The 25,531-nt window shown below is 53.9% G+C and overlaps 2 protein-coding genes across 2 annotated transcripts; one reads left to right on the top strand and one right to left on the bottom strand.

The window, feature by feature from the left end:
• The first annotated feature begins 1,073 nt into the window (after positions 1 to 1,073).
• LOC147646543 (uncharacterized) lies at positions 1,074 to 4,851 on the top strand. The gene is made up of 6 exons (XM_086873366.1): positions 1,074 to 1,292; positions 1,649 to 1,720; positions 2,319 to 2,417; positions 2,868 to 2,975; positions 3,606 to 3,780; positions 4,308 to 4,851. The coding sequence occupies exons 1-6, from the start codon at positions 1,196 to 1,198 to the stop codon at positions 4,549 to 4,551; spliced, it is 795 nt and encodes a 264-aa protein (XP_086729492.1). The 5' UTR covers positions 1,074 to 1,195; the 3' UTR covers positions 4,552 to 4,851.
• Positions 4,852 to 9,303: 4,452 nt separating this feature from the next.
• On the bottom strand, positions 9,304 to 19,182 carry LOC147646544 (uncharacterized). Its single transcript, XM_086873354.1, has 4 exons — positions 16,344 to 19,182; positions 14,931 to 15,084; positions 11,559 to 11,637; positions 9,304 to 11,372 (listed from the first exon to the last, which is right to left on the bottom strand). The coding sequence occupies exons 3-4, from the start codon at positions 11,608 to 11,610 to the stop codon at positions 10,393 to 10,395; spliced, it is 1,032 nt and encodes a 343-aa protein (XP_086729480.1). The 5' UTR covers positions 11,611 to 11,637; positions 14,931 to 15,084; positions 16,344 to 19,182; the 3' UTR covers positions 9,304 to 10,392.
• Between the last annotated feature and the right edge of the window lie 6,349 nt (positions 19,183 to 25,531).

Raw genomic sequence — 25,531 nt, forward strand, 5'->3', positions numbered from 1 at the left:
TGGGCAGAAAAATGCTGGCATTTGTCTGAACTGGAAGCCATGTTCCTCTCCTGTTTCTCCTTGAGCACACTGTTTTTTGCAGACTTCACTTTGCAGGCCATCAATCCTCTTCTGGCCAACAGCTAAATGGCACAACTACCAAAACACAGGTGCCAGCATCATCACCCCAGCATTATTCCAGCACTGCTCTGCTGGTGCACAGGTGCACAGAATGGCTTGGCTTGGAAGGGACATTTAAAGGCCATCTAGTCCAGTGCCCTGCAGAGAGCAGGGACACCTTTGGATCAGGTTGCTCAGAGCATGAGCTTGAATGTCAGCAGGGATGGATGCGCACCTCTCTGGGCAACCTGTGCCAGGGTTTCAAAACCCACAGTGTAAAAAACGTCTTTCTTACGTCTAGTCCAAATCTACCATCTTTTAGATTGAGAACATTCCCCCTCAGTCTTGTCACAATGGGCCCTACTAAAAATTCTGTCCTGTCTATTTTACAAGCCCCCTTAAAGTACTGAAAGGTAGCAATCAGGTCTATGTGGAGACTTCCAGGCTGAACACCCCCAGCTATCCCAGCCTGTCCCCAAAGCAGAGGGGCTCCAGCCCTCAGAGCATTTTGTCCCTCCTCAGGACCAGCTCCAACAGGACCATGTCCTTCCTGTGCTGGGCACCCAGAGGTGGATGCAGTACTCCAGGTGAGCTCACACCAGAGCAGAGGAGTGGTGGAATCACCTCCTTCAAGCTGCTGGGCACCCTCATTTGGGGGCACAAGGCTGGCTCATGTCCAGCCTCTCTCCTTGCAGCAGCCACAAGTCCTTCTCAGCAGGGCTGCTCTCCATCCCTTCATCCCCCAGCCTGTGAGATCAGCTGGGCTGGGACCCTGTCATAGCCCTTGGACAGAGCTGCTGGGCAGGATGAGCTCCCTAGTGAAGGAGGCAGATCCCACTCCCCACACAATTCCACCCTGGCCATGAGGTCACAGAAGGCTCTGGGGTGACAGCAGGCTGAGGTGACAGCAGGCTCTGAGGTCACAGAGGTCCCAGAGCCCCGTGGTTGCCCAGCACCACAAGGACCGAGCAGTCAGTCCTTGACCACGACTGTTGTGGCAGCAGCGGCGGTGGCAGCAGCGGTGCTGACATTGGGACAGCGGTGTCAGGACAGTGGTGGCAGCAAGAGCTGCAGGACTGGCAGAGGGCAAGGCACCATGGCCTTTGCTCTGCGCCTCCTCCTCCTGCTCCTCCTGGCAGTGGCCCTGCCTGACAGGGCTGCCCAGGCTGCTCCGTGGCGAGCAGGGCGAGCAGGTGAGCCGGCAGCCTCGGTCCCCCTTCCTGGGACAGTGCTCCCTTCTCCCTGGGAAGTGTTGGGGATGGTTTTCCCCAGGGCTTTAGGGAGGGTTTCCTCTGTGGGAGGGACAGAGGCCTCAGGGGCCCTTGGCTGGTCCCACTGCCCCTCCAGGGATGTTGCACGGGGCCTGCAAAGAGGGTGGAGAGTGCCCAGAGCCAGCCCACAGCTCCCCAGGCCACTCTGCAGCTTTGGCCATGTCCATTGACATCTGGCTCCCACAGCCTTACCCATTCACCTTGCAGTGCCCAGTTCCCTAAAACAGAATGGGATCCCAGCACACCATGGAATGGTTCTGATCTGTGCTCCCTTCTAGATTGGGATCGTGACATGGAGTACCTGAAAGCCCTGGCACATAATGGTTTGAGATCCATGGAGAATGTTGGAGGCAAGTTCTCAATGTCCCTTTCTGCACAGAACAATCAGTGTCAAGGTGGCAAGAGCTCACTCACGTGCCATTTCCCTTGAGAGTCTGAAGGTTGATGGATTCTGGAAACCTTGCCCTGCTCCCTTCTGGAGCCCTGAGTGATCCCACAGCATTGCTGTCAGTGGGAGGAAGAAGCATTTAGCTGTCAATCCTCTTCCCATGTGCAATGCCAATGTCTCCTTCCGTGTGCTCTGTGCAGCCACGGAGAAGAGCAAAGAGGAAGGGGCCAGGCCTAGGGCTGTGTCCCAGGGCTGTGCCTTGTGTATCTCCTTTGCTAGCCCCAGGGAACCTGAGCTGTTCTGGCTGCCACTGCCAAGCCCTGGTCCTGCCTGGGGCTCAGTTCAGAGCTGCTGGCAGCTCCAGGGAGTCCTTTCTCCCCTGACTGCCATGCAAGGGGCTCCTTCCATCCCAGTGTGGGGCCACTGCAGGCACGTGGTCCCCCTGCTCCTGCTCCTGCGTGGAAGGTGGAGAGGAGGGAGTGCCTTGGAGGGCAGCAGTCACCCAGGTGCACTCACTGCCACTCTGGCCTGAAGGAGAAATGGAACTACTTTCCATTAAGGTCCTCCTAGATGGAAGAACCAAGACACAGAAGACAAGAAATCCCTGGAGGCATCCCAACTTCTGGACAAGATGCTGAGTGACCTGGAGAGACGCCGTGGTGGGTCCATGTCCCTCAGCCTTCTCCTGAGACTCAGCAGCCGGGGGCTTTCTCTGCACATCTGGACACTGTGCCCGGCACAGCAGGAAGGGATCCATGGCAGCCTCACTGCCCTGCTGCTGCTTTCATGGCCTGCAGGGCTGTTTCCCAGCCTGGCCTGGCTGCAGCTTCTCCCCAGCCTCTGCAGGAAGGCATTTGGCATCAGCTGACAGGGAGCCCAAAGTGCAGCAAGGGTCATAAACAACCTGAGATCCCCTGCAATTTCCCGGTCTTGGGCTAGATCAGGTGTAGGGACTGTTTGGAGGAGGGAGGGCCCTGGCCCAGCCCCAATAACCTGGGTGTTTTCCCTGTCCTTATCCATGATTTGACAAGTATTGCCTCCTGAAGATACCACCTCACCTAATGGTGAACAGTTCTATCTCATCCAGCTGTCCCTTTTCCTTTCTCAAGTGCTGGAGGAAATGTCTGTGCAGACAATGACATATGCTAGAGGAAGCAATGTCTCTGTGCCAGCTGCTGATGCAGGAAAGGAGGAGATGCCAGGCCCAGACACAGGAGGTAATTGCTGTGCTGGGCTCTCCCTCAGTGGGGCTGTGTGCCAGCAACTCTTCCCCCATGGCTGGCCCTTGCATGGCTGAGCAGCAGCCAAAGCTGGAGGTGCCGCGGCTTCCAGGCCTCTGGAGCTCATTCCCAGCCCTTAGGAAAAGGGACTCGTTCACCAACATCTCCCTCCCACTGCAGCTGCTCCTGGAGCTGGCCCTAAGCATCCAGAGGCCCAAGGCACAGGAGCAGCCCCGAGTGGGAGCCCTGCTGCGATCCCAGGGCCACAGCCAGCCCTGGCTCCCAACTGGGCAGGGGCTGCACTGGCCCCTGACAGGGCCTGGCTCTGTCCCCTTGGGCTGGGGGAGCTGTCACGGAGCAGGGAGGGTCAGGGGTGGCAGTGGCTGCTCAGGGATGGGTTTGGCCCGTGTCCCTGGAAGGAGCCACTGCCCAAGCAGCTGCACTGCCCCTGGGCTCTGCTCCCGGCCTTCTGGGCTTTGTTGGGTGGCACAGCCTGTGCCAAGGGACAGCAAGGTGCCTGCAGGCCCCAGCTCTGGGGGAAACAGAGAATGTCCTGGCCATATCCAGTGTGCTGCCAGCTCAGCCGTGGAGCACAGCACAGGCTCACGCTGCCCATTGCTCCCACAGAAGCGCTTGGCAAGTCAAATATAAATGCTGAGAATGCACCGAGCACCCCAAGAGTGTTCTGCCCGCAGGATGTGCGCAAGTCCTGCATGATAGGCACAGCAGTGACACTGTTCACAGTGCCCCTTTCCATGGTTCTCTGCTATGTTGGATTCCGGTGGTGGAAGGACAAGAAACGGTAAGTTGTTGTTCATCTCCACCCTCCAGCTTCTTGAAAGGCTGCTCATAGCCAGGAGACATTCCCAATGAGGCTGCTGTGGACTTGTGGCTAGTCCTTGGTTGTCCAAAACACTCTGCTGAGAGTTCTGCTGCTGCCCAGGCCTTTCATTGGCCTCTTAATTGCTGGGCCTTGTCCTGGGGAGCCCGCTGGGGCTGCAGCCAGTGCTGGCTGCCACTGAGGCTGCCTGGCCAAGAGCAGCCCCAGGAGCAGCGGGCAGAGGCAAAGCAAGGTGGGCAGGAGAAAGAGCAGGGACGGGATTGTCCTTGACAGGCAGAGGTGCTCTGGGGCCCGCTCCTGGCCAGGGACCCTGCCCAGAGCCATCCCCTGCTCACCAGGGCCTTGAGGGGCAGCTGTCCAGCTGGGCCAAGCTGTGCCAGCAGCTCCAGCCGTGCTGGGGAGCCTTGGCAGCTCTGGGCCCTGCTGTGCAGGAGGGTCCCTGTGTGCCAGCGGCAGCTGGGGGCCTCAGCCACCTCTTCTCTCCACAGTCGCCCTGCTGCAGCTCCAGCTTCCCGGCCAAGAAGGCGCGACTCTCCCTCGCCCCCAGGGAGCCCAAAGACTGTCCGGTTTGACAGCTCTCAGACGTGGCCTCAGAAGGAGGAATCGTTCCAGAAAGCAGAACACCAGCACTCCATGCCTCCTCCACGGCCCCCCAGCCCAGCTGTGAAGCAGAAGCCCCCTGAGATCCCCCCACCTCCTCCCCTCCCGAGCCGGCCACCCTGGTCCAGCTAGGACTGAAAGTGGGCCAGTCACAGCAGGGCTTGGGCCACCAACAGCTTGGGCCATCTGCTCTTGGCTACAGATAACACGTTACCTGTGGGTAACAGCCAGAGGCAGTTTTCCTACTGTTTTACTTTCAACAGGGAAGGGCTGAAGATTCTTCCCATGCCCTGTCTCATCCTTCACTCTTTTGATTTTCATATAGCTAGGTGCTTGCTAAATCTTTTCAAATAACTTTATTAACACTTCATGTTTTATCCCACCTACCAAGGAAAAAAGAAAAATTAAAAAAATTCTTCAGTTTAGACTTCATTTTTACTGTGCTTGGGCCTCTCAGATTTTGAGCAATTGATTTTCCATGGTACTTCTTCCCTTTTCCTTCCTATCTACCAAAAGTTCGTCTGGACAGGAAAATCAACAGAATTACTGAGATTCACTTCAAAACCCAGAGGAGAATCTGTCACAAAATATTCTCTCTGTGTACTGCACAACAAGAAATATTCAGAGGAAAATACTGTGGGAGCTGAGGCTTGTGGAACTCCCAGAATCCTGAGCCTGCAGAGGAGACAAACAGCCCTGGCAGTGGCTGAGGGGAATTCTCCTCAGACTCCTCAGAAAGTGTGTCACTTCAGGAGGGAAAGATTTAAACTTTGCCTTACCTTCCTCCTGTGCTAAAATGTAAGGCTTCTCCTGAGAAAATACTGAGCTACAAACAATTCTCTGTTCCTCAACAAAGATACTCAGGTGCTCAACTTAGAGTAAAACTAAATGCGGTCAGAAATTTCCCATCAAAGCCCATTTGCAGAGAAACCCCACCATATGTGAGCAAATATTTATTAGCACCGGTTCACTCTAAAGATTGCTCCTTTTTGATCCCAGAGAGAATATTAGAACCATTTGCTCTTGACAGGACTCCTTGGATGGCCCCCAGACCTGGCTCCTCACCACGCCTTGCCTGGGCTGCTCATGCAGCCGGGTAGCACCACCTGACTTTGCCACCCTGTTCAGACCTTGGGCATGGCTGGTGCCACAGTCCCCTCTGGTGCCACTGTCCCCTCTGCTGCCACCGTCCCCTCTGGTGTCATGGTCCTCTCCTGGCTCGTGGCGTGTCCCTGCTGCTGGAGGAGTCCTGCTCGTGCTGCTGCTGGCATTCAACAAGGCCAGTGCTGCTCCCCAGCCAAAGAGGGACTAAAGTCACTGCTTTTGGCAGCTCATTGGAACGAGTTCAACACTTCCTCATCTCTATCACAGATAAAAACCCACATACTCCTAAAACCCACATACCAGCATTATAAACTCACCTCATCTACAGAGGTGAGGAGCCCTGAGCAAACAGAAGGTCGGCTTTCAAGCACATTGGGTTTTTAATTTAGTGGAAGCACTCAGCTGTTCACAAGCCTTATTTGCTAAACTGGACTGTGTGATGCTATTCTTTTGCTCATGTTAAAGAGGAGCCAGGGAGAAATTAGCTAAGAAACCAGAAACATTTGAGGCTCAGGTCTGGCACACAAATAGAGCAGGGTGGCACCTGCCCGCTCTGCCCGCATCCCTTTTTCTGCCAGACAAAGGCGGACGTGGCTCCACTGGCGGCACCATGGAAAGGGTTCTGATCTGTGCTCCCTTCTAGACTGAGGTCAGAACATGGATTATCTGGAAGCCCTGGCACATGGCAGTTTGAGATCCATGGAGAATGCTGGAGGCAAGTTCTCAGTGTCCCTTTCCACACAGAACAATCAGTGTCAATGTGGCAAGGGCTCACTCACATCCATTGCCTCCTGAAGATGCCACCTCCTGTAATGGTTAACAGTTCTATTGTTGTGGTGTGTTTTGTTTGAATGGTTTCTCCCATTATTCCCCTAAGTCATTGGTTTGCTCCTAGTTTGTATCCTCCTACCCACCTATCAAATCCTGCCTCAAGCCCAGCCCTTGTTTTCTCATGTTCCCCATCTGTCATTACACCCATTTGTCAGTCTTCCCTTAGGCCAGCCTCCTACCTGAACCACCCCTCTGGAAATCCCCTGATCTCCAATGCCCCATTGGCCCATGTGACCCACTCTGCTCCCCTTGTTTCCCCTATTGTATTGTTGAATGGAACCTTCCACTCCTCCCACAGCTTCTTCCTATTGGTTAAAATTTTGTACCCTCCCTCTGGCCTCCCCCATATAAAAACCCCCACACACAGTTGTGTTCTCGGTCTTCAGTCCCTGGACCCTGCAGTGGAGTAAAAGCCTTTGGAACCCATACTGGAGGTCTCCTCCTCATCCTTGTCTCCACCATGTGCCTACCAATATCCTTGTGCCGTGGAGCATTTGCTCTAAGCCGCACCTTGGGTCACCCCGCTGCCGAGTGTCACGATCCCCTAACACAAGTGGGAGTCGTGAGAGGTTCGTTTGAGCTCAGAGTGCAAAAAGGACACCAGGGGATTTCAGTTTAAATCACAACAGCACTAAGGCATCTTTATTGTAGTGCCAGCAGCAAGGGTTATGTGATAGATGAGAGGGGGAGAGAAGGAGAGAGGGAGAGAGGGGTAAAGAGCCAATGTAAAGAGAGAAAAGAGGGGGTTATAGTTACCAACAGACGAGACAGGGTCGCCGGTGTCTTCTTCAATGGGGAGATCTCTCTCGAAGAAAGTAACTTGGAAAAGTCACTTTTACAGTCTGTTTCAAAGCAAGGGGCAGCTGGCCAAGAGGTGGGGAAATTCCCAGGCTATTGTGATGAGACCCCTTGCTCTGGGAAGCAGGTGTAAGGTACAGAACAGGCTGCTCCTTACGAGTCCCTGCTCAGCAGCAGGAATGAAGGCAGTGTACCTTGACAGCACAACAAGCACACCTGCAAACCATCACCTGGCAAGCTTCCACCTCAACCAGGCCAGAACCCCTGCACAAAGTCCCTTGGGGTCTTCAGGGTCTTGGTCTCTGTTTTTGTGATGGTTGTGAGGCAGATGAGGGCAACTTCAGACTGTCTCTTACACCCTAGTAACCCCAAATGACACCAATGAAACCAAATTACCACAAAGAACCCCAAATTACTCTAAAGGACCCCTCTGATGCCTCACCTGACCCCAAATTACCCCAATGACCCCACAGCTGACCCCACAGGGCATGGACATTTACCCCCTGGTGAGCTCGGTCCTATACAGCCCCAAATCCTTCAAAAATCCCCAAAATTTGACCCTGGGAACTTCCTGGATGAGCAGGGTCAGTTCCAGCACAACAAAACCTTTGTGCCCTTCTCGGCCAGTGGGCACCCCAAAAATCCCATAAATCCTTGGGGTGGGGCCCTAAATCCTTCTGGAATCCCAAAAATCCCCAAATTCCTTTGGGGTGGGGCCCTACATTCTTTTGGGATCCCCTAAATCCCATAAATCCTCGGGGTGGGTACTCCAGACCCATTTGGGACCCCCACCCCTGAAACCCCCAGACCATTTGGGGACCCCAATCCCAAAGCTCCCAGACCCTTTAGGGACCCCCCAGACTCTGAAGCTCCCAGACCCTTTAGAATCCCCTAGGCCCTTTTGGGATCCCCAACTACTGAAACCCCCAGCCCCTTTTGGGACCCCCAGCCCCTTTTGGGACCCCCTGACCCTTTAGACACTCCCACCCCTTTTGGGACCCCTAGGCCCTTTTGGGACCCCCTGACCCTTTAGAGATCCCCACCCCTTTTGGGACCCCCAGCCCCTTTGGGACCCCAGCCCCTCTGGAGACCCCCACCCCTTTTGAGACCCCGGACACTTTGTGGTGGGGCGGTGCTGACGCCCCCTCCCCACAGGGCAGCGGCTGTGCCTGGGGGAGGTGCTGGTGCGGGCAGAGCTGTTCCTGTTCCTGACCTCGCTGCTGCAGCGCCTGCGGCCGCGACCCCCGGCACCCCCCGAGGAGCTGCCCACGGCCCCCCTGGAGAGCGGCTGTGCCAACATCCTGTCCCCCTTCCAGCTCTGCCTGCTGCCCCAATGAGACCCCTCCCAAATTCCAGACTGCTCCCCAAATTCAGGAACTGCCCCAGGACCGGGACCCTTCCCCATGGCTGGAAAATCTCCCCCCAGATCCTCCCCAGATTCCACTCCCAACATCCCCCTCGCTTCCAGCTCAGGATGGTGCCCTGATTGAGACCTCTCCTCAAATCGCACTCCTGAGATGCCTCCCCATCGCTGGAAAATCTCCCCAAATCCAACCCAAACCCTGCCCCAAAATCAGGAATTCCGCTTGAGACCCCTCCCCAAATTCAGGCCTCCCCAAAGTGCCCCTCCTCAGTGGGATCAGGACCCCTCCCCATCAATGGAAATTCCCCCAAACCAAAAAAATTCTCCCCAAATCCCCCTTACCAAAATCAGAACCTCCCCCAGGACCCCTGAATTTCCCCCTAAAACCACCAAATTCCTCCCCCAAAATCCCAAAATTCCTCACAAATCCCCCCCAAAACCAAAAACCCCCCATACACCCTCAAAAGTCCCAGATCCTCCCAAGACTAAAAAATTTCCCACAAAACTCCAAATTTTCCCAAAAATCCCAAATTTTCCCCCCAAAATTCACCCCACCCCCTAAATTTTTCCCCAAAACCCCCAAATTTCCCCCCCAAAACCCCAAATCCTCCCCCTAAAAAACCAGAAGTTCTCCCCAAAACACCAAATTTCCCCCCCAAACCCCCAAATTCCCCCCAATTTCCCAAATTCCACCCCAAAACTCAGGAGATCCCCTGCAAAAAACCAGTGACCCCTCCCAAGAAACCCCCCAAAATTGCAACTCCTTTCCTCAAAAATCACCAAAAAGCTGAGAACATAAATTTTTTATTTCACATTTTTCACACTTTGGGTAGGGGGGGAAACCCCAGATTTCCTGGGATTTTTCCCATTTTTTGGGGGATGGGAGTGCCCCCAACTTTTCCAGCACCCTTGGCGACACCTCTCCAAAATTCCTGCCCCAGTCCCCCCAAATTAAATGCACATAAATAAAAAGAGGGGAAAAAATAGGGAAAAAAGGTAAAAATAAAAAAAAAAAAGAAAAAAAAGACCACCCCCACCCCATTTTGGGGAAAGGGGGACAGAGGAAAAATTGAGGGAGGGGGTGATTCCCCCCCAAAGAAATTGAGGGACCCCTCAAAAAAATTGTGGGAACCCTCTCCAAAAAAAGCCCACTTTGAAGAATGCCAAAGCCACCAAAAAATAGAAAAAAAAACCAAGAAACAAAACCCAAAAAACAAAAAAGGATAAAATTTGGGGGAGAACCCCCAAAAAATGTGACAAAAATGGGGGAACCCCTCCTTGAATCCAAAGAATTTTTTAATTTTTTTTTTTTTCCCAAAAGCAGCAGGTTCTTGGGAGTGGCAGGGGAGGAGAGACCCCCTCCAAATTCCTGGGGCTGTCCCTGAGATCCAGCCGAGGCACCTGGTCCTGGAGGGGGACAAAAAGGGCATTTTAAGGAAATTAAAGGAATTTTGGGGGACTTGGGTGAATTTTAGGGAATTTTGGGGGGCTCTGGGGGCAGGTCTCAATTTTGTGGGGTCTTGCGTTCCGGGGCCGCAACATCATGTCCACGGAGGCCACATTTACCAGGAACCAGTCGGGGACACCAACGAGATGGGATTCTGCTCAGGAAACCATTTATTCAGCTCAGGAACAAACTCAGATCCAGAGACAGCCCCAAACAGAGGCAGGGAGATGGGGTTTGAGAACCAGGGTGGAGTTCAAGGTCAGGGACCACTGGGAACACAGCAAGGGAAAAACCCCAGGGGCCCAAACCCAATCAGAAATCCCTGGGCTGCCACCCCACGAGGGGCCCAGGATGGAGTTTCTTCCTGGGCTCGCAGGGCCCAACCTTCGAGGCAGAGGCTTCCCTTACCGGTGCCTCTGTTGCTGTTGGGTCAAGTTAGAGATCTGGGTGAAGCTCTTCCCACACTGGGGACACTTGTAGGGCCATCTCCAGCGTGGATGCGCCGGTGCCTGACAAGGGTGGAGTTGTACTTGAACCCCTTCCTGCAGTCAGGGCAGCGGAAGGGCCTCTCATCCGTGTGAATCCACTGGTGCTGGAGGAGATGGGAGCTGCTCTGAAACCTCTTCCTGCATTCAGGACACTCATAGGGCCTCTCCCCGGTGTGGATGCGCTGGTGGATGGTCAGTTGGGACCTCTGGCTGAAACCCTTCCCACATTCCCCACACTCATAGGGACGTTCCCCAGTGTGGGTCCTCTGGTGGATGGTCAGGCTGGAGCTGCAGCTGAAGCTCTTCCCACACTGGGGACACTCGTAGGGCCTCTCCCCAGTGTGGATGCGCTGGTGCCTGATGAGGTGGGAGTTTCGCTTGAAGCCCTCCCCACAGTCAGGGCAGCGGAAGGGCCTCTCATCCGTGTGAATCCGCTGGTGCACGAGGAGAGTGGAGCTCCTCTGAAACCTCTTCCCACACTCGGGACACTCATAGGGCCTCTCCCCAGTGTGGATGCGCTGGTGGATGATGAGTTGAGAGCTGAAGCTGAAGCCCTTCCCACATTCCCCACACTCATAGGCCCATTCCCCAGTGTGGATCATCTGGTGGCTGATCAGGCTGTTGCTCTGGCTGAAGCTCTTCCCACACTCCAAGCACTTGTAGCGCTTCTCCCCATCCTGAACCTGCTCATGGACCACCAGCTCAGAGCCCCAGCTGGATCTCCGGCCGCCTTCCCGGCACAGGGTGGGTCTTTCCTCCTCAGAGCACCCTGGGATGGGTTTGGAGCCCCTCCTCCTGTGGGATCTCTGGGGATTTTCCTCCCCGTTGGATTCCTGCACTGTGGTACCGCTGAAAACGGCCTCTTCCACGAGGTTCTGCCGTGGGGATTTGTCCACCCTGGTCTCCATCCTCAGCTCCTTGTCTGGGGGAGTAAGGACAAGGAGAGGATGGGATTTGCCTCCGTGCCAGAGGGAAGGGGAAGGAGATCCCCCCAGTGCGTCCCCGGCAGGACGGCGTCGGCAGCGGGGTTGTCCTGCAGCCGGGGGCCAGGCTGGGCTGGGAGATGGAGCAGGAGAGAGGGGGAAAGGGGCACTGACTTCCTCCTCACCTGCCTGGGTGTCCTGGGACGTCTTCCTCTTCCTCACAGCCTCCTCCTCCATCCAGCCAAGGTTTGGGAATGGGAAATCCTGGTTTGGGGAAAAATACAATTCATGAGCACATTGGAATAGGGGGTTCCTCCTGCCCAAGGCCCTCTCTAGAAGTCACAGGGCACCTTGTGCCCATATAAACCTCCTAAACACCAAGTTTCAGCCCTGAAAACGCCTCCCAGGAGTTCCCCATCTCTGGTCTCTCCCCTTTGCTGTTCATGGGTTCCCCCCTGTTCCAGCTGCTGGGGGTCACGCTTGTACTGTGGGTCCCCCATCTACTCGGTCCCTGCCCTCCCCTTGCTTCTGAGAGTGCCAGGAATCCAAAAAGTTCCTCTCATTTCTGTCTCAACATTTAGGGATGTTGGAGGTTTTTGGGGTCCCAGGGTCCCTTCTCCCCTTATTCTCTTCTTGGGGGTGCAGGTGGTCCATGGAGACCCCCCTGACCCCTCTCCAGGCTGTTGAGGGTCTTGTGAATTGTGGCGCTCCCCTTCTCTGGGTGTCCTGGGGGACACAGGGCTCTGCTCCTCCAGGCTGCCTCTGCCAGCAGCTGCCACCAGGACCCCCCAAGGGGCATTTTCTGCTCAGCTTTGGAGTTCTTCATTCGCCGAACATTCTCCCCAAAAACCCAACCCAGGGACCCCCCAGGATATCTGGGCCGAGCTCCCCCTCCCTGGTTATTGCTGGGATGGGGGGGGTGATGATCCCACGGGTGGGGGACTGTGAATTTGGGGAATGCTGGACTGGGATATACTGGGTGTGACTGAGATAATACTGGGATAACAAGCACCTGACTGGGGTTACTGGGAGTGTCTGGGAATGGCTATGGACATGCTGAGAACAACTGGGATATACTGGGAACACACTGGGAACAACGGGAACCATGCTGGGGACAACTGAAAGCAACTGGGCGTGACTGGGACCATGCTGGGAGGGGATGGGACTATACTTGGGGCTACTGGGTGCAACTGGGATCACACTGGGAGAAACAGGGAGCAACTGGAACCACGCTGAGGGCAACTGGGATCTAACTGGGATCACAGTGGAAGCAGCTGGGCCATGCTGGGCAAGACTGGGACCATACTGGCAGCAACTGGGACTGCACTCAGGGTGACTGGGAGTGGCTGGAGCAACTGGGAACAGCTGGAACCACACTGGGGGCAACTGGGAGTGAGTGGGACCATGCTGAGATGGACTGGGACTATTCCAGGGACAACTGGGATCACACTGGTAGGAACTGGGAAGAATTGCAACTATTCTGGGATCATACTCAACTGGGATCATACTGGGATCACAGTGGGAGCAGCTGGGTCCCTGCTGGCTGAGACTGGGATCCCACTGAGGGTGACTGGAATCATACTGGGATTGACTGGGAGTGGCTGGGAACAACTGGAATCATGCTGAGAGCAACTGGGAGGAGCTGGGAATGACTGGGAGCGTGCTGGGGCTGACTGGGATATACTGGGAGAGACAGGGAGTCCCAGGGATCACACTGGAGGCTACTGGGGTCACACTGGCACTGCCAGGGAGCAACTGGGGGCCACTGGCCTCATACTGGGAGTGACTGGGATCAGACTGGGAGTTACTGGGATGATACTGGGAGTGTGAAGGAAACTGGAAAATTGGGGAAAAAATGGGAAAAAAAGCAGGATCAATAAAAGGAAAATAGAAGGGAAAAATCAGGGGAAAAAAATAGAAAAAACCAGGATGAAATAAAAAAAAAAAAAGGGAAAATCAGGAAAAATTTGGGAAAAAAAGAGAAAAGTCAAGGAATAAATGGGAAAAATTGGGGAAAAAATCAGGAAAAGAAAGTGGAAAAAATCTTGAAAAAAATCAGGAAAAATGGGGAAAAAAATCAGGACAAAATCTGGGAAAAATCAGGAAAAATCAGGAAGAATTGGAAAAAAAACTGAGAAAATCAGGAGAAAAACTGGGAAAGAACTTGGAAAAACCAGGAAAATAAAGAGGCATAAAATCTAAAAATAGTAGAAAAATAATGGGAAAAAAATTCGGAAAAAACCAGGGAAAACTCAGGGAAATTTGAGAAGAAATTGGGAAAAAGCTAGAAAAAAAATGGGAAAGGAAGATAGAAAAATCAGGAAAAAATAGGAAAGGCATGGAAAAAAAAAGAAGTGAAAAAATGGGAAAAATCAGGGAAATATCAGGAAAAGAAAGCCAAAAAGACCCTGGGAAAAACCAGGCGAAATCAAGAAAAAATTCGGAAAAAAATTTGAAAAATCAAGGAAAAAACAAAAATGTTTGAGAAAGCTTGCAAAAAAATCAGAAAAAAAATGTGAAAAAAAAGAAAGATCAGGGGAAAATCAGGGAAAAAAAACAGGAAAAGGATTAAAAAATCTGTAAAAAATCAGAAAAAAATAATGAAAAATTTCAGGAAGAAAATGGGGAAAGCCAGAAAAAATTGGGAAAGGAAAAAGGATAAATCGGGAAAAAAACTGGAAAAGAATTGGGAAAAAATGGGTAAAATCAAGAAAAGAGAGAAAAAAGAAACCTGGGAAAAAATCGGGAAAAATCAGTACAAAAATTAGGAAATACAGGGAAAAATGGGGGGAAATCAGGAAAAGAAATGGTGGAAAAAACTGGGAAAAATCAGAGAAAAAAAAATCAAGGGAAAAATGAGGAAAAAAACCTGGGGGACAAAACCTGGGAAAATGTTAAAAAAATTGGGAAAAAGCCAGGAAATATTTAGGAAATGAACAAGCATAATTTAGGAAAAATTTGGAAAACATGGGGAAATATTGGGACAGATCAGAGGGAAAAATCAGGAAAAAAAAATGTGAAAAATGAAAGAAAAATCAGGAAAAGAAAAAGGGAATAAAACCTGAAAAAAATCAGAAAAAAATTTAAAAAATTGGGGGAAAATCAGGGAAAAAATTGGGAAAAATCAGGGAAAAAATGGGAAAAAACAGAAAAATCAGGGAAAAATTTGAGAAAAAGTTGGGGAAAAGATAAAAAAATTTGGGAAGAGAGAAAAATCAGGGGAAAATCAGGAAAATTTGATAAAAAACGGGAAAAAAATGGGAAAATTTGGGAGAAAAAGGAGGGAAAAAATCAGAAAAAAAGCAAGGGAAAATTAGGAAAAAACTAGGAAAAAACAGAAAAAAATGGGGGAAAAAAAGAGTGAAAAAATTGGAAAAAATATTGGGAAAAAAAATGGAAAAATCTGGGACAAAACGAGGAAAAGAAAGAGGAAAATAATCTGGAAGAATCAGGATAAAATGGGGATAAAAAATGGGAAAAAAATGGGAAAAATCAGGAAAAAAACAGGATTAAATCCCCCTATCCCATTTTTCCATGGAATTTTAGGAATTGCCTACCTGGGAGATCGTAGAAGAATTTCCAGACCTGAGAATCCAGGGACTGGGGAAAGGTGGAATTGCGGATGAGCTGCGCAAGGTTTTTTGGAAGACTGATGGCTTGGTCCTCTTCCAGCTTCCAGAACATTGGGATGAATCCCACACCTCCTTCTGGCTGGAAATCATGGAAAAATCATGGGAAAGCTGTGATTTAAATTCATGAAATTTTGCCACCAAAGCACCCTTTTTTCCCACCAAAATTTCTATTTTTTTTACCCCAAATTTCAATTTTTGGGATAATTAAATGGGGAAGATAGGGGGAAATGGGGAAAAATAAAATAAAAATGGAGGAAGAATGGGGAAAAGTTAGGGAAAACTACAAAAATATAGGGGAAAAGTGAGAAAAATGTCAGGAAAAATGGAGGAAAATGGGGAGAAATGGAGCCAAAATGGGGGGAAAAAATGGGAAAAAATTGGATACAAATAGGGAAAATTTTGGGATAATGGGATGGAAATGGAGGAAAAATTGGGAAAAATGGGAGAAAGGAATGGAAGAAAATTGGGATAAAATTGTGGAAAAGTAAGATAAAACCAGGATAAAAATGGGAGAGGGGGGAAATGGGAAAAACTGGGACAAAAATACAAAAAAAAAGGTAAAGATGAGGCAAAAATGGGGGAAAATTGGAAGAAATCGGGGAAAATAGGAGTAAAAATGGGGAAAAAACTGGGAGAAAATGGAGCAAAAATAGCATAAAGTGGGGAAATAATAGATTAAAAATGGAAAAAATGGGAAAAATAGGAAAACATGGGGGACGATTTGAGTAAAAATGGAGGAAAAATAGGGATAAAAAATGGGAAAAAATGAGGACAAATGAGATAAAAAAGGGGAAAATTGAGAGGAAAAGAAAAAACATGGGGAAAAAATTGGGGAAAATAAGAAATAGGATTAAAATAGGGGAAAATTACATGAAAATGGGATAAAAATTAGAAAAAATAGAGCAAAAATGGGAAAGAAATGGGATAAAAATGGGGAAAAATTGGATAAAAATGTGGAAAAATGGGATAAAATGGAGACAAATTGTACTCTAATAGGGAATGACTGGGAGTGATTTGGCTTATCGTGGGGCGCAGAGGAAACTGGAGCCACACGGGGTGAGCAACTGGGCAATGCTGGGAGCAGCCACTGCCGGCACCGGGAGCCCCGAACCCCTTTCCCGGCCATGCCGGACCCGCATCCCCCCGGCCCCTTTGCCGGGGCTCTGCCGCCACCGCCACCGGGACCCCCCAAAAACACCTCCCGGGGACCCCCGGGGTGCCCCCGAGGGGCATCTGCGGCTCGGCTCTGGAGCCCTGCCATCCCCAAACACCCCCCCCAAAAACCCCAAAGCCAGGGAGCCCCGAGGTATTTGGGGCGAGCTCCCCCTCCCCGGGCACCTGCGGGATGGGGGGCGATGGTCCCGAAGGAGCTGCAGATGCAGAGAGCGGGGAGCGCAGGTGGAGCCTCCTCTGCCTGCTCCAGCTCTTCCTCCTCCTGCTCCTCCTCTTCCTCCTCCTCTGTCCGTCCTCTTCCTCCTCCTCTGTCCCTCCTCTGTCCCTGGGCGTGGTTCGGAGCCCTCGGGTGAGCGGGGCCGGGCCGGGACACGATGGGAAAGGGCTGGGTCCCCCCCAAACCGAGCTGGGGGCAGCGGAGCTTTGGGGGAACTATGGGAACGGGGCGGGACAGGGGAACAGGGGGAGGTGGGAGCACTGAGGGTCCCCCAGTTCACCCCAGGAGCCCCAAGCCCCGTCCCAGCCCCCCCAGTTCCCCCCGCAGCCCCGGCTGAGGGGGGCTCAGCCCAGGAGCCGCCGTCGTTCGGGGCTCCCCCGAGTGCAGGAACGGGAGAGTTCCCGGCTCGGGGAGGCCCCAGCACAGGAGGGGATCTTGTCCCTCTTCCAGGGCCTTTCAGGGTCTTCAGGCCCCTCTCAAGAGGAGTTTTTCTCTTTTTCAGGTTTTTTGGGGGGGATCCCACCACTACAGGGGTGTTTTTTCCTCCCCATTTTAGGGTGTTTGTGCGGCCACAGCCCCACAAGCCCCTTTGGAGGGGGGATCATGACGGCTTTAAGTGACATTTTTAGGGGTGCCCCCACCCCAAGCCCCTGTAGGGGATGTTTTGTCCCCCAGGGTGGATTTTGGGGGTTCTCTCTACCATGGCCGCTTTAAGGGCCCCCGGTGTTGTCGGGTCCCACTGTAACTCCTCTTAAAAGGGCAACACCGCTCCCGTTGGTTCCGGCAGTGGAGCCCGGGAGGGGTTGGGGGTCCCGGGAGGGGTTTGGGGGTACCTGGGTGATGCCGATGAAGGCGATGGGGTCCCCATGCTGGGTATAAACCTTTGTGAGCGTTTCCTGGGGGGTTTTCGGAAGTTCTGGGTGTTTTTGGGGCCATGGTGGTTTTTTGGAAGTTCCCAAGGGGGTTTACAGGGGTCCTGATGAGGGAATTTGGGCGATCCCGGGAGTGGAATTTGGGATCTCAAGGTTGTTTTGAGGAACCTGCTGGTGATGGAGATGGGGACCCCATGCCAGGTATAAACCTTCTCAATGTCTGTATGGGGTTTTGCGGTTTTGGGGAGTTTTTGGAGCATCCAGGGATGTGTTTGGGATCAGGAAAGGTTGGGGTGTCCCGGGGGCTTTGGGGGTTCTCGGCAGGTTTGGGGGTACCTGGGCAATGTGGGTGGCAGTGCTGGGGACCCCGTGCCGGGTTTGAACCTTCTCACTGCGCACGGGCAGCGTCAGCGTGTTCAGGGAGATCCTGGGGGGCCCGGGGGGTCACCCCAAATCCCAGGGACCCCAAATGCTGAGGGACCCCCCAAACTGCCCTCACCGCTGGATCTGCTGCAGGCAGGGGGGCACCAGCACTCGGCCCCCACCCTCCACCATCACAGGGGGGCTGTGGAAGAAATCTGGGGGTGCACGGACAGGTCGGGTGGGACTCCCAAAGTCCTGGGGGAGGGGACACGGGGGGACTTCCAGGAATTCCCATTATGGGGGAAAGAAGCGGGACCAGGAAGAGTTTGGGGGGGCTGGGTGGGTCATGGGGGGACTCCCAGGAGTCTTGTGGGGGGTGGGGAGGGCAGAGAATAGGGCGACCCCCAGGATGGGTTTGGGGGGGAACCGGATTGGAGCTCCCATGGCAGTGGGATGGGGAGATCTGCCCGTGGAATTCCATGGGAATGGCATGGCAGTGAGATCCGTCTACAGAATTCCCATGGGAATTGGACAGCAGTGGGATCCATCCATGGAGATCTCACGGGAATGGGATGTCTGAGATCCATCCATACAATTTCCATGCGAATTCCCACATTCCCAAATTTTGCTCTCCCAAATCCCACATTCCCATTCCCATATTCCCATGGGAATTTTGCCCTCCCCACCTTTACACTGCAGCGCCTCCCGCCCATATCTGACATATTTCCGGAGACATTCCCTGCAGCTGTGAGCCAGGGAATTTGTTAATCCCTCAGCCTGGATCTCAGGGATCCCCATGGCGGTGCCACAGTTGCCATCGCAGCCCCACAGATCCCCAGCCCCGGCTCCCCCCGCTCAGCCCCGCTCTGGCTGTGCCGCTGCTGCAGCATCTGCAGCTCCCCGCTGGCCCCGTGCCGGTGCCGCTCCTTGTGCCACCTCTGGCTATCCCAATATCCCAGCTCTGGCTATCCCAATATCCCAGCCCTGGCTATCCCAATATCCCAGCTCTGGCTATCCCAATATCCCAGCCCTGGCTATCCCAATATCCCAGCCCTGGCTATCCCAATATCCCAGCCCTGCCTATCCCAGTATCCCAGCCCTGGCTATCCCAAGATCCCGGCTCGGCTCCGCCCGGCCCCGCTCGCTGCGGCGGCGCTGGAAGGGGAGCCCAGCCAGGGACCCCATGGACATGGACTGCGGGAAGCCCGGGCCGGGCTCCGACAGCGCCGCGTGCAGGGAACGCAGGGAGAGGAGAACTGGGGCGACATTTGGAGATTCGGGATCGGGGGGGTCACGGCTGAAGGAAAGGGGGAACGGGGAGAGCCGGGAAGGGCATTGGGGGATGCCAGGAGTGACAAGAGGGGAGGCTAGGGCTGGCTAGATGTGGCATGGCTGGAGTTCAGGGCGTTCCTGTACCCAGGAAAAGGAGCTCCAAGGGTCCCCGCTGTCCCCATTGCCAGGACAGGGCAGGGAAAGCCGGGATGGCTGGGAATAGGGGTCCCGGGTGTCCTGAGTGCTGAGGAAAGGAGGGGCTGGCTGCTGGGAGAGGCAGGAATAGGGGTCCGGGGGGTAAATGGGTCAAGGAGAAGGGGGTCTGGGGGCTGCGAGAGGCGGGATGGCCGGGAAAGGGGTGCAGGCGTTCCTGGTGCCGGATAAGGGGGTGCAGGGTGGGACCCACGGCCGGGAATGGGGGTTCGGTGGGATGGCGGCGCCCAGGAATGGGGGTTTAGGAGCCCCTCGGCGCTCCGGAATGGGCGATTCCGGAAGAGTCCCGGTGCCGGGGGTCCCCCTCACCTCTCGCCGCCGCCCGGGAGCGCCCCCGGCCCCAGCGCTGGAGCCATCGCGCTGCTCCGCTGCGGCCCCGCCCACAGCCCAGGCCCCGCCCACAGATCCGCCTCCGGCCCCGCCATTGGCGCCGCTCTTTGCTGCCCGCCAGTGACAGCCCGAGGCTGCAGTGACGTCACCGGTCGCCGGGCAGATCCCGGCGGCGCAGGGCGGCCAAGGCGGAAGCGAAAGTGCCCGAGGGAGCGCGGGGGGAGGGGACGGGGCAATTCCAGGGAATTCCCCTGGATCCCCTCCCGGGATCCCCCGGGACCCTCCTCGGCCGCGCACTGCGGGACCCCCGGGACAAACTGGGCTGAACTCCCGGGCCCTGCGCTCAAACTCTGCCTGGAACCCGCCGGCTTCGGCCCAAAGCGGGGGAAGCCCCGGCATCCGCGGATCCCATTTTTCCTGCGGCTGCGGCTCCCCAGCCCCGGCGGAGCAGGAGCGGCCGCTGGGAGCCCGAGCCCCGATTCCCGATCTCCTTCTCTCTCTCTCTGCTGCTCTCTCCCTCTCCTTTGGGTGATCAGAAATGCCAGAGCGGCTGGAGAGCCCCGTGCCCAGCTCGGCTTTCCCTGGAAAGGGAGGCCTGGGGGTGCGGTGCCCCGGGATGGCCGGGAATGGGGCTCCGGGGGTCCCCGGGCTGACGGAACCGGGGGATCCAGGGGCTGGCAGGGGAGGATCCCCGGGAAAGGGGGTGCAGGGCGCTGTTGGTGCAGGAGAAGGGGGTGCAGGGGGTCCCGGAGCTGGGCAAGGAGATGCGGGGGGGTCCCAGGGCCCAGGAATGGGGATCCAAGGGGGTCCCAGGGGGGCTCCCCAAAGCCCCTCCCAGGGCACAGCAGGAGCTGGGTCAGGAGCTCTGGCAGAGACCAAAGGGGGTGAGCCCCGCATGGGGGGGACATGGGGGAGTCACAGGCGCTCCCGGGGGGGGACACGACCCCCGGGGACCCCTCCTCACCTTCTCCCACGTACCCCAACAGAGCCCCTAAATGGATGAGCAGAGCTCGGTGACTGCAGTATGAAACTTGTTCAGTGGCACAGAAGGATTTAGAATTGAGGACAGGGGAAGGGTTTAACCCAGCCTCCTGTTTGAACAGCCTGGAGAGGGGGCTGGGGAGAAACCCATGCCTGCATTGAATTGAGAGAGATCCAGACCCGGGCTGGGAGAGATTTGAGGCACACCCACCTTTGGACTTTGCTGTCCACAACACCCTGTCACATAAAGGTAAAACCTTACAAAAGAAAGGACTTGTAAAATTGTGGTTTAGGACTTGTTACTTGGGCTTAATGTAGCTAGCAGCTGGCCTGATAAGTTCCCAGGCAAAAACATCTTGAGAATGAAAAGTTTGTTAACATAACAAACTATTCTTGGGGAGAAAAACAAGTGCACCTGTAGTAACAAGGGATCTGTCCCATGGGAATCAGTAGAAAAAGTATGTAAACATTGTTAGAGAGAAAAGTTTGGACTGACGTGTACACTCACCATTACCAACCAGTGAACTGAGTTCCCAACCAACTGGAATTAAGCACGCTGCCTTCTGATAACCATGTAAATATAAGCTGTGTGCAATAAAGCTTTGGCTATGGTGGAAGAAGAAACAGGTGTCATTGTCCATCTCTACTGCGACACACCCAAGCAGGACATCGGGTCCTGCCGAAGCAGTGGAAAGAAGCAGCTCTGGTGGCCAAGTGGCACGGCCCATTCCAAGTGTCCCTGAGCACAGAAACAGCCCCAGCACAGCTGAACACGGGGGGACCCCTCAGCCTCGGCTCAAGGGCTCTGCAGCCCCGCAGATTTGGATTTCCTGGCTGCAGCAGGAGGATGGGAGCCGCCCCTGAGCCTGCACTGAAGGCAAGGCAGCAGCAGCCAGGGCTCCCCAGTGGGGGAAGCCCCTGGGCCTGCCCACAGATCCTCTGCTGAAATCCTCGGCCTGGGCACCCTCCTTTGGCATCTCCAGCCCCTGCGGGACAATCCTGGCTGGCACTGCTGGAGCTTCAGGGCTTTCTGTGCCTGCCCTCGCCACAGCTGCTGGGGAAGGCACCGTGAGAATTCCACTCTGGCTCTCAATTACACTCACACTCTGGGCTGGCTGGGATTAGAGTATTGGAAAATAGCCCAAGTGTAAAATTATTTTTTATTTGATTTCTCCAGTCAAGCTTGGTTTGCATTTGCCTTGGAATTTTAAAGGTTTTTTTTAAGGGATGTTCCACCACTCAGCAGAGATGAGCTTAACATCTCAATAGACTGGGAACAGCCCAAAAGATTCCCACAAAGACAACGACCATCAACAAAACATCAAGGCCCCACAGCAAACATCAACCAACATCTACCCCAGACACTGCCCTGGCACAGCTGGAGACACCTGGTCTGGAAAAGGCTGAGCAGGAAATCCAGGAGTGCAGACCTAATTCACATCAGAGACACAGAAATCCGGGTGCAACAGGAAACCGAACACTAAGGGCTCCACAACTTGGAAACAATGAACACTAAACCAAGGGATTTCTATGGGTTCAGACTGTATAAAGTTTAGGAAACATCTAGTAAAACTCACATGTCATGGAATGATTTTCTCTGCACATGCAGACTATGTGTGGTTGAAATGATTCTGTTCAGAATCAAGTCATGCTTTATTTCTCTAATGACATTGTTGGAGAGTTTTTGCTTTTCACAGTTTCAGTGAAAGGATTACTCCATTGGAAGAATTTTTCATAATTATTCTACTTTTATATTGTCAGTTCTGTTTGGGCCAGGGGTGTGAGAATCAGTTTTTAGTCAGAGGAGAAGAAAAAAAAAACTTGATTGCTTTCTAATATTTGTTTTTATGTTTGTGCGTGGCTCTTAGTGATGACAAAACTATGGTATGGGTTTTTCCATGCTCACCTTTAAGCTGCATTTTGAAAACCAGAAGACCTTGAAATGTGGTCCTTTAAAATGGAAACAGTTAATAGAAAATTGTCTTAAAAAAGAAAAAAAAAAAATTGGGGGGGGTGGGGGGTGGGGTTGGGGCTCCATGTGAGTCATCCCATGGCTGCCCTGGAAGAGAAGCTTCATTCCAGGCAGCCAGCAGAGGAGCTTTAGAAATGCAAATTAACACCTCTGGGGCAAAGCCTGGACAATGTACCAGGGTGTTCCTGCCTGGGGGAGGAATTGGGCTGAATTCCTCTGCCCCTCACCCCAAGCTCTGCCTGCTGGCACAGATGGAATTTGCACAGCTAAATGCAGAACCCATGGTGAGGATATATGACTCTGCAGCAGAAATTGGTTAAGCTAAAAAGGAAAACTGCAAATGGACAATGCTGTGAAAATTTCACTATAAAAAATGGGGGAGAATCATCCCACTCCCCACCTCAACTTCTGCTCTCACTTTCTATGTTATCTAGGGTGAATTACAGCTCCGGATTTTGTTGCTACCCCATGTTAAGGGAATTCAGTTGGGAATCCAAGTATGTGCTGATTTAATTAGAGAAAAGCCCAAAATTGATGCAGCCCTGGCTGGAGGGAGCACCCAAAAATGGGGAAAATATGAACAGCCACCAGAACAAATCCTGCAACACCACGGACCAGCCCCTGGGAACCCTAACAAATTCATATCAGGAGCCAGAGAACTAATTTATCATTTCCATGGCATAATTAGATTACAGGATGTCCTCAAAATAATACCCAACCAGACAGCTCCAGTTCCTGACTTTCTTCACAACCAATCCACCCAGATGAGGAACACAACATTTCACCATGGGATGGAGTCACATTATCTTTTAGCAGAAAAAGGAGGCAGAGTTTGTGGAAAATTACATGACTCAAACTGCTGTTGGCAAATAGATCACAGAGGAAAAGTGGAGAAACAGATGACAAAGGATATAAGAAAAATGTCATGTACTGGTCCAAACATGGAAAGGATGGGAATGGGCAACTTTTTTGTGGTTCCCTGGCAGACCATGGGTTAAACGAATGCACTTTCTCCTCTTACGTTCTACAGCAACTCTCATCTTTTCACCATGCACACACCTTGCTGAGTGCAGCTCATTCAGCAGCTGAGCAAGGGGATGCAGGGGGCAGCCAGGCCTCCTGAGCCACAAACGGCTACAAAAGGACAGCGAATGAGGGCACTGAGAGCAATCCCAAAATCAAAGAACACCCAGGAAGAAAAAACAGAGCCAATGAGTGAATCTGCTTGCAGATAGGGCCACGGACTTGCACATAAGGAAGCAATGGGAAAAAGCCTCAGTTTCAGAAAATGTTACCAATTGACAAGGACCGCTGCTCTGACAAAGTCCCGCTAAATTCCTGAACTTCCAGAAGAACAAAGACTTAACAGAGCCATCAATATCGGATGTTATACAAAAGTGGGGGGTACATATTAACCGGGACATGCACGAGGCAGATGGGGAAGTCTGAACCTTCCAAGCACCTCCGCCAGTGGGGAAAGGGACAGGGACACGCGGCCGGGAAAATCAGGACAAAAACGAGGCCGCGTCCTCCAGCAGCTGGAGAGAGCGCACGGCAAATGCCCCATGGCCTCTCCCTTTGGGCAGCAATAAAGTCACTCTCACACCGCTCCTCTGCCTCCTTTGGCCACACAAACCTCTGGCGCCGGGAATTTGCCCGCCCAGCCCCGGGCACAGCGCAGCCACCTCCGGGCTACCGACACGAAGCGGGACGAGCCAGCGCTGCTCCGGCACCGGCTCCTGCCGAGGCCCCAGCGGGAAGGAGACCGCGGGCAGCCGCTCCCGCAGCGCCCTCACGCCAGGGCCAACACGGGCCGGCCACGGCACAAGCCACCCGCCACAGCCCCCCGCCGCCCCCTCCCGGGCCCGCGGCGAGCCCCGAGCCCCCGCAGAACCGAGCGCGGCTCCCACCTGCGATGGCTGGGGCCGCCTCCGAGCTCCGCCGCCGCCTCACCGGGCTCCGGCCGCTGCCGCCGCTGCCGGGCCCGCACAGACGCTCTGGCAATGGCGGCTCTCCTGCCCCACGGCCGCCCTGGGGACGCCAGCGGGGCCGGGCTTGTCCCCGCTCTGCCCAATCAGCGCGCGCCAGGGCCAAGAGTGACAGCAGCAGCAGCCAATCGCAGCCAGCGGCGGGCTCTGCACACGGCACAGCCCCGCCCCGCGCTCTCAGGGCCCCCCGGGCTGTGTGAGGGGAAGGGCGGAGATGAGGAACAGGCCTGGAACGGGCCCGGCCCGAGCCGCCATTGAGCTCCCAACACAAACAAAGTTCTCCGCAGCTCCCGGCCCGCCTTTCCCTGCCCTGGGTGTTCGGTGGCTCCGGCTCAGCGGGAAGCCCTGGAGCCTCACTTCTCCCAGCGCTAATTGGGAGCATCAGTGCATCGCTCGGATTTCCCCCAAAAAGGGAAAACCGCCCCAAATCCCTGTGGAGGATTGGGGGAGGAGAGAGATTTCTGGCAGAAAACTCCAAAAACTCCGAGCACGATCATGAGAAGTAAAGGAAGACCCTTAAAACCAGCTTCCCCCACCCCTCCCTCCTCCCAGCTGCGCCTCCTCCCCCGGCAGTGCAGGGACACAGGGAATGGGGCCATGGTCACTCCATCCCCCGGGGCTTTTCCCGCTGCTCAGGGACAGGAGTCGTTCCCCTGCTGCACCCTGGGCTCTCTCCCACCGGAGACTTCTCCAGGAACTTCTCCAAGCTGAGTCCATCCCATGGGGAACAGCCCCTCACAGTGCTGCAGCGTGGGTCACTCTGCCACGGGGTCAGTCCTTCTGAAAAGAACAGGCAAGGAGAGCAGCTCCTTTTTAATGCCTTTATTGAGGGCAGCTCTAGGTGGGGGAAGCTCAACCACTGCTGTTCCAAATGGATGACCCAGAGGAAAAAATGTTCAATATTGCCACAGGGCAGAGCTGGGGATTCTGCCTTCACGTGAGCCTCTAGAAGGACTCTGGTTTACTGTAAATCTTGGGTAGTCGTGGAGAGCAAATGTGGTTTAGTTATGGTGATAAAGTCTGGAACATCAGTCAATTGCTCAATGTTCTCCCTTGCTCCTCAGTGTAGGTTGGAGTCCGGTTTGTGCCCTGGCTCGCTGATTCTAGGGGTCTTTGGATGTTAATCCCACTGGGTGCTACCCCCC

The sequence above is a fragment of the Cyanistes caeruleus genome, unplaced genomic scaffold (genome assembly GCF_971803275.1).
Source record: "Cyanistes caeruleus unplaced genomic scaffold, bCyaCae1.hap1.1 HAP1_SCAFFOLD_94, whole genome shotgun sequence".
NCBI lineage: Eukaryota > Metazoa > Chordata > Aves > Passeriformes > Paridae > Cyanistes > Cyanistes caeruleus.